Below are 17,563 nucleotides of genomic sequence, written 5' to 3'. Positions count from 1 at the left end.
TTTAACTAGATAGACTGATGCCTTTGCTCTGGACTTTAAATATCACTTGTCATCCTGCCACATTTGATATAGCCATTTTCTAATGTGCAACCTGTTATTCCAAATATTGGTAGCAATTCTACCCCACAGAGTCAGGGTTTCTGCAGCCTTCATGATCTTAGGCTATGAGATTTTTTTGAAACAGGCTGATAATTTTCTCCTCTGTTTCATTTTGATTTCTGAAGAATTTCCACAGCATGCTAAAGAGAAAAAATATAAACTGAGAGAAGGTGGAGGAAATCCCAGCTCTCTTCAGCATTTTCTCCTCTCTCCTCAACCTTCTGTTATCACTGCTATGCTGATGACACTCAACCAATGCTTCCTTTCTCACCCTCTGACACTCAGGTTTCCAGTCGGATCTCGGCATGTTTGTCTGACATCTCTTCATGGATGACAACTCACCACCTGAAGCTCAATCCTAACAACTACAGGTCCTCATCATGATCTTGCCTTTCTTTCGAGAACTCTCTGATTGTCCCATCTGTAGAGGCAAGAAGTCTTGGTGTGGTTCTGGATGGCCAGTTATCGTTCTCAACTCACATTGCGAACCTAACTCGGTCATGCAGATTTCTCCTGTACAACATCCGGAGGATCCAACCCTTTCTCACTCGAGAGGCCACCCAGGTGCTAGTGCAGTCTCTTGTCATCTCAAGGCTTGACTACTGCAACTCGCTCTTGGCTGGTCTTCCAATGCAGGCCATCAAGCCTCTGCAACTCATCCAGAATGCAGCAGCACAACTCATCTTCAATCTTCCAAAGTTCAGCCACCTCACCCCACTGCTGCGCTCCCTTCACAAGCTTCCTGTAGCTGCACGCATCAGATTTAAAACCCTTGTGCTTGCTTACAATGCCAAAAATGGACCAGCCCCTCCCTACTTGATGGCAATGGTGAAATCTCAAACTGTACAATGAGCCCTTCGAGCTTCGAGCACAGGTCGACTTGACCCACCGTCCTCCGAGGCGGCCGGAAGGCAAGCATCAAGACTGTTCTCTGTGCTGGCACCCAGGTGGTGAAATGAACTCCCACTGGCTGTCCGTACAGCAGAGTCTCTCGCTGTCTTCAAACACAGACTGAAGACACATCTGTTTATACAGCACTTAAATGAGCACTGAATTAAGTATTGATTGTAATGTATTGTACAGCACTTATGTATTGTATTGTATTGTATTGTATTGCACTGCTCTGTGTTTAACTCTGTTCCTTTTTCTCTAGGTGTCAATGACTTTCTGATTCTAGCAGTATCTGAGCTCAGGACCGGCTTTCTCTCTAACCTATTAGTAACTAGCAAAGATACTTTCTCTGGATAGACAAAGCACTTTTTGTAAGTCGCTCTGGATAAGAGCGTCTGCTAAATGATCTAAATGTAAATGTAAATAAACCATACTTGATAGCCGAGGCACCACCACCATCATCAAACTCATCTAACTCGTCATGTTGTTATGGCATGCATGGCATCTGAAAGACTGTTTTTTTTGGTGCTGCTGTACTTCACTTTGTATAAAAATTGTCTGCCAAATGATAAACTGTATAATATAAGTAAAAATAAGTCATTTGTAGTTTATGGTTCTTACGTAACTGAAAAGTAAAGAACTTAAAAAATGGGTGCTAAAGCCATATGCGGCTTTTTACAAAAACAAAGAAAAGTAAATATTTTCTAGGAATAAAAGAAAACAAAATTACTCTACTCTTATTAAAAGCACTGGTTTAGGATGCTTTCTGTGATGTGGAGAATTTTTGTGTGCTAGTATTGTTATGTTTCTATTTTAAGAGAATTGTAGGTAAACCACATGAACATAAAACACATAAAAACAAACACATAAAAATAAATAGACACAAAACATTTTTAGTAAAAATGTGCCTCCAATTTTTGTATTCTTTAAATTTTTTCTCCTCTATATTCATGAAGGGCCAATAGCATACATTTTTCAGAGTGGCTCATCATGGCTTGCTTTCACTGCAAGTATTTCTCCCAGATAAAGTGAAAGGATCATCAAACACAGTCAAGTCTATCTAGAATTTTTTTCTTTTACTAATCTGCATAGACTGTGGCTCAAGATACTAGCATTTTTTGGCCCATAGCCATTAGAATTAACAAAGCCTATATAGAATTTCAGCTTCCTATTTATTTTCCCGTGTGGAATATTGCTCAAGGAAGAAATTACCAGGTATTTTATTTTATTAAATCAGCTTGGGCCAGGCTAAAACCAGGTTTTCCTTACAGTGGGAAAAATCTAGGTGAAGACCTAGAATATGTAATTATCCTGGCCCAATTTGAATAAGGTCTTCAGTATCTACATGGGTTTTCATCTTCCTATTAATTCCATTTTGTGCATTACTGCTATATGAGCCATGTTGCCAGTTATTTTATTTTATTAAATCAGCTTGGGCCAGGCTAAAACCAGGTTTTCCTTACAGAGACAGTGTTTTTTCTTTGTTTGGAATCTGTTTTTGGTTTTATTCTACGCAAATACTCCCCTCTGAATTTTTTTGTTGTTTGTCTATTTCCTTTTACGCACATTTACTTATTGTGCCATATTGCCAGGTACATCTGCGATTGAAAAAAAAACAATTAAATTTAATCACATTAAATTTAGATTTGGATTAGCTTTAAATATAATTCATAAACCCACCCTTATTTTTTTCTCCAGTCTCATACTTTAAACTTGCAATGAAAAAAAAAACATTGGAATTGAATTGAACATCATATATTTACACAATTCAATATTTTATTCCTTTATAGTCATAATCTTCATGTTCACAATGGTAAGACAAACACAGTACACATTTGTAACTCCTTCATTAGTGTGTCTGCATCATTAGTCTCTCTGAGTCTGTTAAAATGGGAAACTGCACAGCATATAGCGTTTATGAACACTCCTTTTGTTTTACCGTCATTCGCTAAAAGAGAAGCGGCGAATAAGGAGCTAACTTCAGCCGGCGAATAAGATGCTGCGAATAAGGAGCCAAACGAATCAGGAGATGCGAATGAGTAACTTCAGTCTCGCTATGGCCATGCGGTGCGTAGCGGCAGGTGCAATTTTTATCTGTTTCATCTGTTTTCTGTATATTATGTGTCAATGCATAGTAGGCGTATATGTACAGTAGATGTATAGTAGATGTATATGCACAGTAGATGTAGAGTAGATGTATAGTACATGTCTATGTACAGCGGATGTAGATGTATTTGTACAGTAGATGTAGAGTAGATGTATAGTACGTGTCTATGTACAGTAGATGTATAGTAGATGTATAGTATGTGTCTGTACCATAGATGTATAGTATGTGTCTATGTACAGTAGATGTAGAGTAGATGTATGTGTCTATGTATAGTAGATGTAGAGTAGATGTATAGTATGTCTATGTACAGTAGATGTATAGTAAATGTATAGCACGTGTCTATGTACAGTAGATGTACAGTATGTGTCTATGTACAGTAGATGTAGAGTAGATGTATAGCACGTGTCTATGCACAGTAGATGTAGATTAGATGTATAGTACTTGCCTATGTGCAGTAGATGTAGAGTACATGTATAGTATGTGTGTATGTACAGTATATGTAGAGTAGATGTATATGTACAGTAGATGTAGAGTAGAAGAATATGTACTGTAGATGTACAGTAGATGTACAGTAGAAGAATATGTACTGTAGATGTAGAGTAGATGTATATGTGTAGTAGATGTAGAGTAGATGTCTTTGGTCTCTGTGAGGTGAACTATTCAGGTGAATATTGTGAATATTGGAAACAACCAAATGTGCATGTTTTAGAAATGTTTCAAGCATGAGGTGGTAAATGTTTTCAGACATGAATATAAAAACAGTTTTTGAAATGTTCCAAAGATTATATATTGTGGTGTAATTATGACGAGCTGGTCAGTTGTTTCCTGATTGTACTAGATCTGAAAGTATGAGCTGTCTAAACTCATAAGTGGTACAGTGCTGCCATCTAGTGGTTAATACTGAAAAAACAAAACAACAAAATGAATCAAGCAGCAAACAGCTAAGTCATAATAAAGTATTATTAACATTAATATTATATATTGCTGTCTAGCACTAGGCAGGTGTAGAAGATGCTTATGCAGCGTTTTCAGTGTTACCAGGGAATTCAACAGATTCATGTGCGTGTGTGTGGTAATTTTAGGAGCTTTAAACTCTTTCAGACATCTGGTTCCTATCACCAACACTGTGAAGAATTCTGAATCTTTACCACTCTTAATTGCTGTGTTTATGTCTAAACCACTTAATTATGGAGTTTTGGAAAACTTGTGGAGTTCCCCTTTTAAGTTTGTATGGTTTGACCTCATAAGTGTTAAGATACTGACCTCTAGTGGTCTGAATATGAAAAAAGGAAAACAGTAATATTCACAGTGGTAGTACAATTATTATTATTATTATGACTTATCATTATTAATAAAACTGAATAAGTCAGTCACAGCACATTGTAATCATTTGAAAATGAACTCATTGTGCAGTTTTAATTTAAAACTGTGTTGCTGAATTTTCCACTGATTTACCTGAAGATCTTAAGGATCTTAATTAATACATCATAACATTCTAGCATCAGCACTGAGTAAAACACAGTGGAGGCCATGGTTCCATTGTGAGAAGTGCTCTTTTATTAAACACCTGGACAAAGACCTTTGGGCCTTGTTGGCTCATGGAGGCTGTAGGCTTTTCTTCTATCTAATAACAATCTGAGGAATCCTACCCAAATCCTTGAACTTTTGCTGTTGGTTGAACTAGGAAGAGTCAAATTAACTCTTTCTATTACAATTGTGGACACTGTACGTATTTTGTGGAGGCTTCTGCTGGCTCTACTTTGCTGAACTTTGGGCTTAGTGGGCCTTGACATTGGATGATCAAAACATGCCACCCAAAGCTTCTAATAACACTACTGAGGAATATGTCACCATGACTCAAATGCGTGAATTGTTGGACCAGCAAAAATTATTTTTCCAGAACTTTACTTGCACAGCAAGAAAAGAGCTTTAAAAGTTGTGTACAGATCATAGCTGATTCTTCAAACAGGAGGATTGATGATTTGTCAAAGCAAGTCTATGATTTTAAGGTGAGTTTAGAAATGACTCAAAAGAATTTGATGATTTCAAACTTTTATGTAAAACTTGGTCCAAGAACAGTAACGAAACTAGGTCAGAACTTGCTGTTCTGGATAAAACTAAAATCTTGAAGGCCTCAGACATCTTTATTAATGAGGATTTCCCTGAAGCTGTCCGACAGAGAAGGAAAGAACTACTCCCAGCAATGAAGGCAGCTCGAGAGAGAGAGGTGATATTGCATATTTGAGATATGACAAACTCTTTATTCATCTACCAATTCAAAATCCATCACAACAAAAAAAGCCAGTGTTCAGAATTTAGCTCATTAATGTTCACTATTGGATGTTTACACCGTGCTTGTTTGGTTTACATATTTACACCACATTGTTTTTTGTTTGCATTATGGATTGTAACAAATGTGATTTTGAGGGTCAGATTTTCAAACCATTTGATCTCTCTACAAGTAACTCTTATAATTTTGAAGTCGACCCAGACTTAATTTTTTTTTCCTCGTTTGATGTCTCTAATATTTGTACTTTTTATAATGAAAGCCAGTTTACTGATTTGTGTTTCTATGCTTTCTAATATACTCTCTACTCTTCATTTGAATATAAGAAGTCTTTCCTGTAACTATGATAAATTTATTCATTATTTATCTACACTTAAACATTGTTTTTCTGTTATTGCTTTATCAGAAACATAGCTTACAGAGGATTCTAAGGATATCTTTAAACTTCCTAAATATAACTCGGTTTATTATGTAAGAGAAAGTAGATCTGGAGGTGGAGTATCTGTTTATGAAGATTATGAATTTAAAATTAGGGATGATCTCATTTTAAAATTGTATAGGGCAGAGATAGAATCTGTTTTTTTGAAGCTTTTTGGGACTTTTAACAGAAAGAAGGTTATTGTTGGTGTTATTTATCGACCACCTGAATCTGCCACTAAAGATTTTAACGAAAGTCTGTCCAGATCATTGGACTTGATAAATATGAGGATAAACTTTGTTATATTTTAGGTGATTTTAATATAACTCTTTTAAAAATTAAAGTAGATACTCTTACTAGGAATTTTCTTAATATTCTTTATTCTAGTTATTTTTTTCTCTCATCTATAAGTCTACACGAGTTAAAGAAAATTTAGCAACTTTGATAACATCTTAACTAATTCTTTGAATGAAGTGGTGAAATCTAGAGTACTATTTTCTGACTTATCAGATCATTTTCTCATTTTTCAATACTCTTTGACATTAATAAAACTAAAAATACTAAGGAAATAATACACAAACGAATTTTGAGTAAGTATGAGTAAGAAATATTTCTATATTTATAGACATACTTCATGGAATTAAATATATGAGGAAAATAATGCTAATTTTGCATATCAAAAGTTAATGAAAGTTATTAGTCTTAGCTTCAATGAATGTTTTCCAATTGCCACTTTCAGCAAGAAATATACTCAAGACTTCAAAAAACTTTGGTTTACAGTTGATTTACTGAAGATGTTCTGGAAAAAAAATAAATTGTATAGAAAATATATTGTAAATCCTACAATATATTACACATAGTGTCTATAAATCCTAGAAAAATAAGTATATTCATTCTATTAGAGCTACAAAAAAGAAATATTTCAGTGAAAAGTGTATGAGATACTCAAAGGACACCAAATGACATGGAAAATAATAAATCATTTGTTACAAAGAGAAAAGACTTCTATAGAGGTGCCTTCAGTTATGTTAGATGGTGAAAATTCTCTTAATGATCCATCTCATATAGCTCAGAAATTTAACAATTTTTGTTGAATTTAAAAGAAATTTTCCTTTTATTTCTTCTTTTTTGATATTCAAGAAATAAGTGACATAATTGATGGATTAAAAATTACTTCAGCAAAAATTACTTACTCACATTTTCTCTTTGTCTATGAAATCAGGTGTTGTGCCAGAGGACTTAAAAGTTGCCAAGATTATTCCTATGATTAAAGCAGGTGATCCATGTTGTTTTAATAACTATAGACCTATATTAATTTTGCCATGTTTTTCAAAGATATTAGAAAAAAATAATATATAAAAGGATTCTTTTTCATCTAGATTCTAATTCAATTCTTTATAAACATCAGTATGGTTTTCAAAAAATTAATCTACTTATATGGCTCTGCTTACCTCTGCACTTGAAGAAAACTAATTTTCTTGTAGTATTTTTATAGACTTTTCAAAAGCTTTTGATGCAGTTAACCATCAGATATTGTTGAAAAAATTGTATAAATGTGGTTTTCAGGATATTATATAAAACTGGTTAAAAAATTATATTTCAAACAGAAGACAGTTTGTTTGTATTAAGGGTCGCTCTTCCAGCAAAACAAGATTACTGTGTGGGGTTCCTCAGGGATCAATAATAATATATTAATATATTAATGATTTGTCTAATGTTTGCAGATGACACAACCCTTGTTGCTTCACATTTAAATTTCAACACATTGATTAAGGATGTTAATGTTGGTTTTAATGCCTATACTACATAGTTTACATTAAATAAACCTTCTTTAAATATAAAAAAGTCTAATTTTATCATAATTTTAGGAATTATTGTTGATGAGACTCAATGAGTTGGAGAGAACAAATAGACTGGGTTAGCAGAGAAATACATAAATCTATTGGTATTATAAGGAAGGTTGGTCATTTGGTTAACATAAATTGTCTTCTCACTCTTTATTATAGTCTAATTTATTCTTATCTTTCATATTGTAACATAGTGTGGGCAAGTACTTTCTCCACTACTCTTCACAAAATTTGGGTCCTTCAGAAATGTTTTGTTAGGATTGCAACACCATCAGATTTATATATGTCATCTGCTCCTTTATTTCAAGGGAAGGGAACATTCCAGAGCAGTTTAAATATTATTTCTCAGTAAATTCAGATGTTCATCCATATTCAACTCATCAATCTTCACGTGTTCGTCCTTCTAAATTTCTCACTTGTAGAGGTCAATTTTCAATCAGATTTAGGGGCAGTATAATATGGAATAAGCTTTCCTATTTGGCAAAAATTGTTCTTCTTTAAAGTCTTATAAAAGATACTTAAAAGATTATTTAATATCTGTACTGTAGTTATTCTTCTGTTTTATTTGCTTCATTTATTGTGATATTTACTTTTTATTACTGCTTAGGAGTCAATACGGTTGTATAAATCTATTATTTCAAAAGCATATGTATTTATATTTCATATATGTATGGACGCTCTTGTGCACATACACAAGCATATTCATATTCAAATGGTTTTGTTTAATGTGTTATGATGATGCTAACATTTAAGTTATCTGAAGTTTGTTTTATGTCATTGTTGTACATTATGTTGTACATTATTTTGCATTTTTCATTATATTGTGTAATGTTATTGTTATTTAGGTGGAGGCTTTGCCTCTCTGTGCACTGTGTTATCTTAGTCTATTTGTGTATATTTTAAATTGTGCAAAATAAATAAAAACTAAACTTAAAAAACTAAAACTACAGTATTGTGCAGTGTATCAGTGTACGCCTGCGGTCTGTTTAGTTTTGAAATAACCAGCTACTGTAATGAACTGTCCCAGCAGGTCAGTGTAGACAGTCAGTCTAAAGGCCGTATGAGGTTTAGTTTTATATCAGAAATGGACCAAGATGTCTTACATTGGAGGAAAGAAGAAAAAAGCTGGATGAATTACTGAAATGAATGTTTATGCTGTAAATAAAACCCCATCAATTCAAACATTCGTTATTTAATTACCTTCAAAGCTTAATATTTATCAAATTTTAAGAGAATAAAAGTTAAAAACTAAAAGCAGACAGGCAGCATGTTTTTCATGTTTTTGTTTTCAGTTTTATAAACTTGGACATGGACACATTAGAAACATACAAACTCAGAAATAGTTTTTAATTAAAATTATTTAATTATTAATTAATCACTTGTCATATCAGATGGAGGACCAGATTTGCCAAAATGAAAAATAAATAAAATAAAAAAGTCTCAGTAAATTAAACAATGAATAAAAATAACTAAATAAAGTATAAATTGCTTATTGTGATTGTAATTATACACATTTCCTTTTTCTGCAGTTGCATATTTCTCAATTTATTTATTTCTGTATTATTTTTTATTAATGCCATGTTTGGTTTTGGTTTGCTTTATTTATTGATTAATGTATTTTTTCATTTATTCATTTATTTATTTCTGTATTTCTTAGTTTATATGATAATGAGCGGGCGTGTTTTTCACATTCAGGCTTAGCAATCAAGCCCAGGAGGAGAAGAGTTGATTAAACTGTTCTTCACCAACTCCAAAAAAAGCTACAGTGTCACGAACACACAAACCTGATATTAATGATGGAGCTGTTTAGCATGTTTGCTATCTTTCAGCCTGTTAGCTGATTTTAGGACCAGAAATATTAATTTTATAATAAGATGTTGAGTTTACAGCTTGTGATGAGATATGATTTATATAAACTCTACAAATCTCATCATATATATAAATCTCATATCATATATGACCCACTTTTGCAACACTAGTCATCCTGGGATTTGAACCCAAGATATAGGTTTGAGGGTTTTGTGTTTTTGCCACTTGATGTTTTTGGAATTATGTTACAGACAATGCTGACTTTAGAGCAAACAAGGAAGATCAGCATGATGGAGTGTGTGAAAGGACATGAACATCTTTTTGAATATGTGCATCTGCAGTGCATGGGCTCAGAAACACTTCTGAAAACCACTGTCTGTGAACACAGTTCATCACTGCATACACAAAGGCAAGTTAAAACTCTAAAACACAAAGAAGAAATCATATATAAACAGGATCCAGAAATGCTGCCACCTTCTCTGGGCCTAAGCTCGTTTAAAATGGACTGAGGGGAAGTCGAAAAGTGTTCTGTAGTCTGACAAATCAACATTTGAAATTCTTTTTGGAAATCATGGACACTGTGTCCTCCGGGCTAAAGACCACTCAGCTTGTTATCAGTGCACAGTTCAAAAGCCAGTATTCATGGTATAGGGGGACATTAGTGCACATGGCATGGGTGACATGCTCATCTGCGAAGGCACCATTAATTCTGAATGATATATACATGTTTTGGCAACATACACTGCCATCCAGACAACGTCTTTTTCAGGGAAGGCCTTGATTATTTCAGCAAGACAATATCAAACCACATTCTGCATGTATTACAGCAGCATTGCTTTGTATTAAGAGTCCGAGTGCTAAACTGACCTGCCTGCAGTCCAGACCTGTCACCACTGAAAACATTTGGCACATTATAAAATGAAAAATACAACAAAGGAGACCCTGAACTGTTGAGAAGCTGAAATCCTGTATCAATCAAGAATGAGAAAACATTTTACTTTCTAAACTACAGCTGTGTCTCTGCATTTCCCAAACGCTTAAAGAGTGTTGTTTAAAGAAGAGTTGATGAAACTCAGTGGTAAACACGCCCCCATTCCAACTTTTTTGAAACTTGTTGATGGCATCAAATTAAAAATGGGCATATAAAAAAAAAAACAATACAATTTCTCAGTTTCAACATTTGATATATTGTCTTTGTAGTATTTTCAATGAAACATAGGGTTTAAATGATTTGCTCATCATTGCATCCCATTTTTATTTACATTCTGCACAGCGTCCCAACTTTTTTGGAAATTGGGTTGTATCTGCAGGTGTGACTGATAATGTAAGGGCGGAGGGGACTAATCCCAGATGGTCCATGTGTTGAGACCCCATGACATATAAGTTCACTTACAAAAGCTTCTTTCAATCATACAAATATTTTAGTATTTAAGCTTAACACAGGAACCTGGACAGCATACAATCATACAGGCAAGACCCAATGAAGAAATAAACATTCTGAAACATCCAGAGTTTTCGTTTCTGATAAGCACTTTCCTAACTCAACACAAATAAATGTTCACGAGGATGTGCAGCAGATTTAAGAGATATCACTGAGAAAATAATAAGAGTTGAAAACAGGTTCCCAGCAGCTGTAAACAGTCTCGTTCATTCACAGTTGTTCCTAGAACTCAGCAGTATAACAGTATATAATGACAATCAGAAATAATGTCACAATGCAATATAATGTGCCCTTCTGGACATATTGTGGATATTGTCAGCACTTGTAGACACTGACCAACTGCATGTTTGATTATAAAGAGAGCAACATTTCCTGGTTAACTGGATTTAGTGCCAAATACTGAATAAAAATCATTGTGTTCACAGTATAAATAACACTTTAAAATGTAGCACCACTGATTCTTCTTTTCTCTGTTTCAAATGATCAGATAAAAATAAATATGGTAATGTATGTATCATGAAAATTTCTGGAACTATTGCAATATTATATTTTTGCCACATTGCCTGCATTTAAAAAAACAACTTTGCTCCTGTACTATAGACATTAGTGGACAGACAACCAAGGCCATTGATTTTTGTGTTTTAAACAACTTGTAAACAACTGGCGAGGCTTGATAAACAAAATGTTTACATTCTGCTGGCAAACAAGCCTCATTTCTTTTCTTCTGAGTCTTCAAACAAAGTATTTGAAGTGCTTTCAATAACTACATTTTGTGCATGAAGCACATCACTGACAGCTAAACTGAAGGACATTTCTAAAATGCTGATTTAAGGTAAAATGGACATTAAAAGAGCATGAACTTGTGGGATTTTGGGGTGACTTTCAGAGGAGGGGTGTATTTTTCTTTTCCATTGATTTCTTTAACAGATTAACTTTAACAGATTAACTTGTCATCAGGTTTGTGTTTTTGGTGCGTGATCATGTCTGGCTTCATTAAACTAGATCAGCAGTTCCTTCACTTCTCCACACTCTTCCCATTATTGTGGTACACGTTGATCTTTTATCTCAAATTAACGGGATTAATGCAGAGGAACGTCTCATGTTACTCATTTATATGAGTAAACACAGATCAATTCACTAGCAGTGAAATAAGCTGCAGTTAGTTTACAGTTAATGAGTAAATAAGCTGTGAGTTAATGACTAACTAAGCCATCAGTTAACAGTATATCTTGGACAGAACATAAGTTACTCTCATGGTCAGATTTTTGTTTTGAAAACTGCATCACACTTCCTTAATTAGAGTAAACTTTACCTCCATAGAAAGCCCAGAATAAGACACCAAAATTGACATTCCTTCTGAATACACAGACGTCCAGGAGGTCTTTACTAAAAGAAATGCTAATAAATTACTGCCTCATCACCCCTATGACTGATTTGATTGAAAACCATGTTCTTTCGAAGTCTAGAATATAGCCCTTGACCCAGGAAAAAGAAAAAGCTATGGACACTTATTTTCAGGAAGCATTAGATCATGGGGGCCTCCATTCAGATACATGTATAGATAGGGTCATAACCAAATGACAAAAAGTATCCATACCCACTTCCCTTGATCCCAGTAGCCTTAGAAGAATTACATGGAGCAAAAAATTTAACTAAATTAGATCTCAGAAGTGCTTACAATCTTGTTAGAATCAGTGAGGGAGACAAATTGAAAACAGTCTTTGTGACCTCTAGGGGGCACTATGAGTACCTAGTCATGCCGTTTGGTCTTTCTAACGCCCTGTCAGTTTTCCAGGCTTTCATCAATGACGTCTTGAGGGACATGATAGGCAAATTCTTGATGGCCTACATAGACAATATCTGGATATATTCACCAGACCAAAAAACCCATGTTGAACATGTCCATTTGGTTTTTAGATGTTTACTGGAAAATATACTGGAACATCAAAGGAGAGAAGTGTGTTTCATATTCAGAGAGTGGCCTTCTTAGGTTATGTCATCAGTCCTAATGGTGTAGTAATGGATGATCACAAAGTTCAAGGAGTGGTTAACTCGCCTCAACCTACTTCTGTAAAGGAACTACAAAGATTTCTAGGTTTTTCCAATTTCTACAGATGCTTCATCTATAATTTCAGTGTAATTACAGCTCCTTTGACAGCGCTCCTAAAGGATGCTAAGAGAATACATTGGACACCCAAAGCAGAGCAGGCATTCAGTAATTTGAAGGAGGCTTTCACCTCTGCTGCCCATTCTGAAACACCCTGACCCTGCAGAACTGTTTGGAGAGGAAGTAGATGCGCCAGAAACTGGTATAGGTGCCGTTTGGTCCCGACTCTGTAGTAGTCCACCTAAATTACATCCTGTTGCTTTCTTTTCTCATAAACTCACATTGACAGAAAGGAATTATGGTATAGGAGATCGAGGACTCTCAGCACTTAAATTGGCACTCGAGGAATTGAGACATTGGCTAGAGGGAGCTAATCATGCTTTTGTTGTCCTCACCAACCACAAAAACCTAGAATATTTCCATACTGCCAAGCATTTGAACCCCCGACAAACATTCCTCCAGGAAAGAAATATGTCCCACAACAATTTCGTGACAAGCTTATCACTTAGGCCCACTCCTCACTAAATTCAGGACATCGAGGAGAAACACATACACAGCAACTTCTTTCTAATCGTTTTTGGTGGGAACACTGATGTTCACAGATTCATAGCATCTTGTTGTGATTGTTCACAATGTAAGACCCTGAAAATGCTACCGTTCAGAAAACTTATACCTTTACCTGGGCCTGCTAGACCCTGGTCACATATACCAATAGAGGTTGTGACCTTTCAAACTGCAGTGAAATGAGTTAGTCAAGTATTCACATATTTTGGAATTCCTAAAGATGTTTTGTCTGATAGGGGTCCCCAGTTCACCTCTCAAATATGGCCCTCTTTTTTGAACAAACTGGGGCCTCTGTGAATCTGTCATCCAGATATACCAGATATTGAATAAACTCATTTGCATAAATGCATTTCTGTATGGTACATTTCTATATGTAATGTTTCCCCATACATTTTAAGATATATTTGGTTAACATGGCAACATATTCTGAAATACATTTTTTAGTTTGGATTGTATTTCAGTGTGAAATGTATTTCAAATACATAAAAAATACATGTCCATATATTTTTTTTCAATATGGGTAAGGAGATTATATTGGCTATTTCAATATAACTGATAGAGGTCCCAGTTTTATCTTTTGTTTTACTGCTATTCAAAAACCAAAAATCTGAGTCACAAATTGATGCAAGATTCAGCAGGGGGGTTTGTTGCCCCAGAAAAAAATAACATTTTCTGTTTTGTACTATAAAAGCAGAACTTTCTGTCCTCCAGTTTATTTCCACTAACTGTGTTTATATATCATCATCCTGTACATGCTAAACTTACCCACGTATGACAACTTAAAAAACAGACTTTTTCAAATATTTGTTTAAATATTAACATAATGAACAAATATTAACACCCTAGCAGTCAACGTGTTCAAGGGAGGCTGATTTTGCGTAGGAGTGAAAGTACTGTAACTTAAACCTGGCCACACAGGACAGTGTAAATATGTCACGCTAGACTGAACTGCGTAAATACAGCTATTACACTATTACACATGCTTCATTTGTAATTTCAGGCTAATCACAGCGCTCCTAAAGGATGCTAAGAGAATACATTGGACACCCAAAGCAGAGCAGGCATTCGGTTCTTTGAAGGAGGCTTTCAGCTCTGCCCCTATTCTGAAACACCCTGACCCTGAAAAACTGTTTGTAGTGAAAGTAGATGCGCCAGAAACTGGTATAGGTGCCGTTTGGTCCCGACTCTGTAGTAGTCCACCTAAATTACATCCTGTTGCTTTCTTTTCTCATAAACTCACATTGACAGAAAGGAATTATGGTATAGGAGATCGAGGACTCTCAGCACTTAAATTGGCACTCGAGGAATTGAGACATTGGCTAGAGGGAGCTAATCATGCTTTTGTTGTCCTCACCGACCACAAAAACCTAGAATATTTCCATACTGCCAAGCATTTGAACCCCCGACAAACACGCTGGTTTTTGTTTTTCTCATGTTTCAAATTCAGTATTACCTGTCGCCCAGGTTTCCGGAACACTAAAGCAGACACAATATAATGCATGCATCATTAGAATGAGGGGGAACCAGCTAACATTTCTTACCCCTAATGTTTCTTAATATCTTCCATTCATTGGGAGATTGATGAAAAAAATCATGCGTTAGAGATAATTCCACCACCTATTCAGCGTCCTCCAGGAAAGACATAAGTCCCACAACAATTTTCTGTCCTCCAATTTATTTCCACTAACTGTGTTTATATATCATCATCCTGTACATGCTAAACTTACTCACATATGACTTAACTTAAAAAACAGACTTTTTAAAACAAATATTAACATAATGAACAAATATTAACACCCTAGCAGTCAACAGTTGTTGGCACACTTTGTGTTTAACAGAGGCTGATTTTGGGTAGGAGTGAAAGCACTGTAACTTAAACCTGGCCACACAGGACAGTGTAAATATGTCACGCTAGACTGAACTGAGTAAATACAGCTACTGATATACCCACCCCTGATATATATGATACGTGTATTTTGTGTTTCCTCATGGTTTCTGCTTTGACCCAGAGATGTATAAATAGGCTACTGTTTCTCAGACTGGACATTCTTCATCTACACCTCCAACACTGAGACGTTCATATTAAGAAGAAAGATGGGGGGCCTCCGCCCTTGTATAGATAGGGTCGTAACCAGATCACAAAAAAGTATCCATACTCACTTCCCTTAATCACAGTAACCTTAGAAGAATTACATGGAGCAAAATTTTTAACTAAATTAAAACTCAGAAGTGCTTAGAGTCTTCTTAGAATCCGTGAGGGAGATAAATTAAAACAGTCTTTGTGACCTCTAGGGGGCACTATGAGTACCTAGTCATGCTGTTTGGTCTGCCTAATGCTTTGTCAGTTTTCCAGGCTTTCATCAATGACGTCTTGAGGGCAAATTCGTAATAGCCTACATAGACAATATCTGGATATATTCACCAGACCAAAAAACCCACGCCGAACACGTCCATTTGGTTTTTAGATGTTTGCTGGAAAATATCCAGAACATCAAAGGAGAGAAGTGTGTTTCATATTCAGAGAGTGGCCTTCTTAGGTTATAGCATCAGTCCGAATGGCGTAGTAATGGATGATCACAAAGTTCAAGCAGTGCTTAACTTGCCTCAACCTACTTCTGTAAAAGAACTGCAAAGATTTCTAGGTTTTTCACAGCTCCTTTGAGAGCGCTCCTAAAGGACACTCCTAATAGAATACAGAGCAGGCATTTGGTTCTTTGAAGGAGGCTTTCACCTCTGCCCCCATTCTGAAACACCCTGACCCTGAAAAACTGTTTGTAGTGGAAACAGATGCGCCAGAAACTGGTATAGGTGCCGTTTGGTCCCAACTCTGTAGTAGTCCACCTAAATTACATCCTGTTGCTTTCTTTTCTCATAATCTCACATTGACAGAAAGCAATTGTAGTATAAGGGATTGATGACTCTCAGCAGTTAAATTGGCACTTGAGGAATTGAGACATTGGCTAGAGGGAGCTAATCATGCTTTTGTTGTCCTCACCGACCACAAAAACCTAGAATATTTCCATAACGCCAAGCATTTGAACCCCCGACAAACATGCTGGTCTTTGTTTTTCTCATGTTTCAAATTCAGTATTACCTGTCACCCAGGTTCCCGGAACACTAAAGCAGACACAATATCACGCATGCATCATTAGAATGAGGGGGAACCTGCTAACATTTCTTACCCCTAATGTTTCTTAATATCTTCCATTCATTGGGAGATTGATGAAGAAATCGATCATGCATTAGAGATAATTCCACCACCTAGTCAGCATCCTCCAGGAAAAGTCCCACAACAATTTTCTGTCCTCCAATTTATTTCCACTAACTGTGTTTATATATCATCATCCTGTACATGATGTTTGTCTGATAGGGGTCCCCAGTTCACCTCTCAAATATGGCCCTCTTTTTTTGAACAAACTGGGGCCTCTGTGAATCTGTCATCGATATATACCAGATATTTGATAAACTCATTTGCATAAATGCATTTCTGCATGGTACATTTCTATGTATAATATTTCCCCATACATTTTAAAATAAATGCATTCTAAAATATATTTGGTTAACATGGCAACATATTCTGAAATACATTTTTTAGTTTGTATTTCAGTGTGAAATGTATTTTAAATACATAAAAATACATGTCCATATATTTTTTTCCCATATGGGTAAGGAGATTATATTGGCTATTTCAATATAATTGATAGAGGTTCCAGTTTTATCTTTTGTTTTACTGCTATTCAAAAACCAAAAATCTGAGTCACAAATTGAAGCAAGATTCAGCAGGGAGGGTTTGTTGCCCCAGAAAAATAACATTTTCTGTTTTGTACTATAAAAGCAGAACTTTCTGTCCTCCAGTTAATTTCCAATAACTGTGTTTATACATCATCATACATAAGACTTAAACCAAATATTAACATAATGAACAAATATTGACATCCTACTAGTCAAGCGTTGTTGGCACACTTTGTGTTTAACAGAGGCTGATTTTGGGTA

At 35.3% G+C, this 17,563-nt stretch overlaps 1 protein-coding gene across 1 annotated transcript in view; it reads left to right on the top strand.

Moving 5' to 3' along the window:
* Positions 1-17,563, top strand: part of LOC118817135 (zinc finger protein 850-like) — a 267,264-nt gene that overhangs the window by 123,200 nt on the left and 126,501 nt on the right. The window contains 1 exon segment of the mRNA XM_036583844.1: positions 5,014-5,035. Coding sequence (XP_036439737.1) covers positions 5,014-5,035 — 22 coding nt within the window.

Source organism: Colossoma macropomum, unplaced genomic scaffold (genome assembly GCF_904425465.1).
Source record: "Colossoma macropomum unplaced genomic scaffold, Colossoma_macropomum, whole genome shotgun sequence".
In the NCBI taxonomy this organism is placed as follows: domain Eukaryota; kingdom Metazoa; phylum Chordata; class Actinopteri; order Characiformes; family Serrasalmidae; genus Colossoma; species Colossoma macropomum.
The sequence above is the reverse complement of the archived record's forward strand: the minus strand, read 5'-3'. Positions and strand labels throughout refer to the sequence as shown.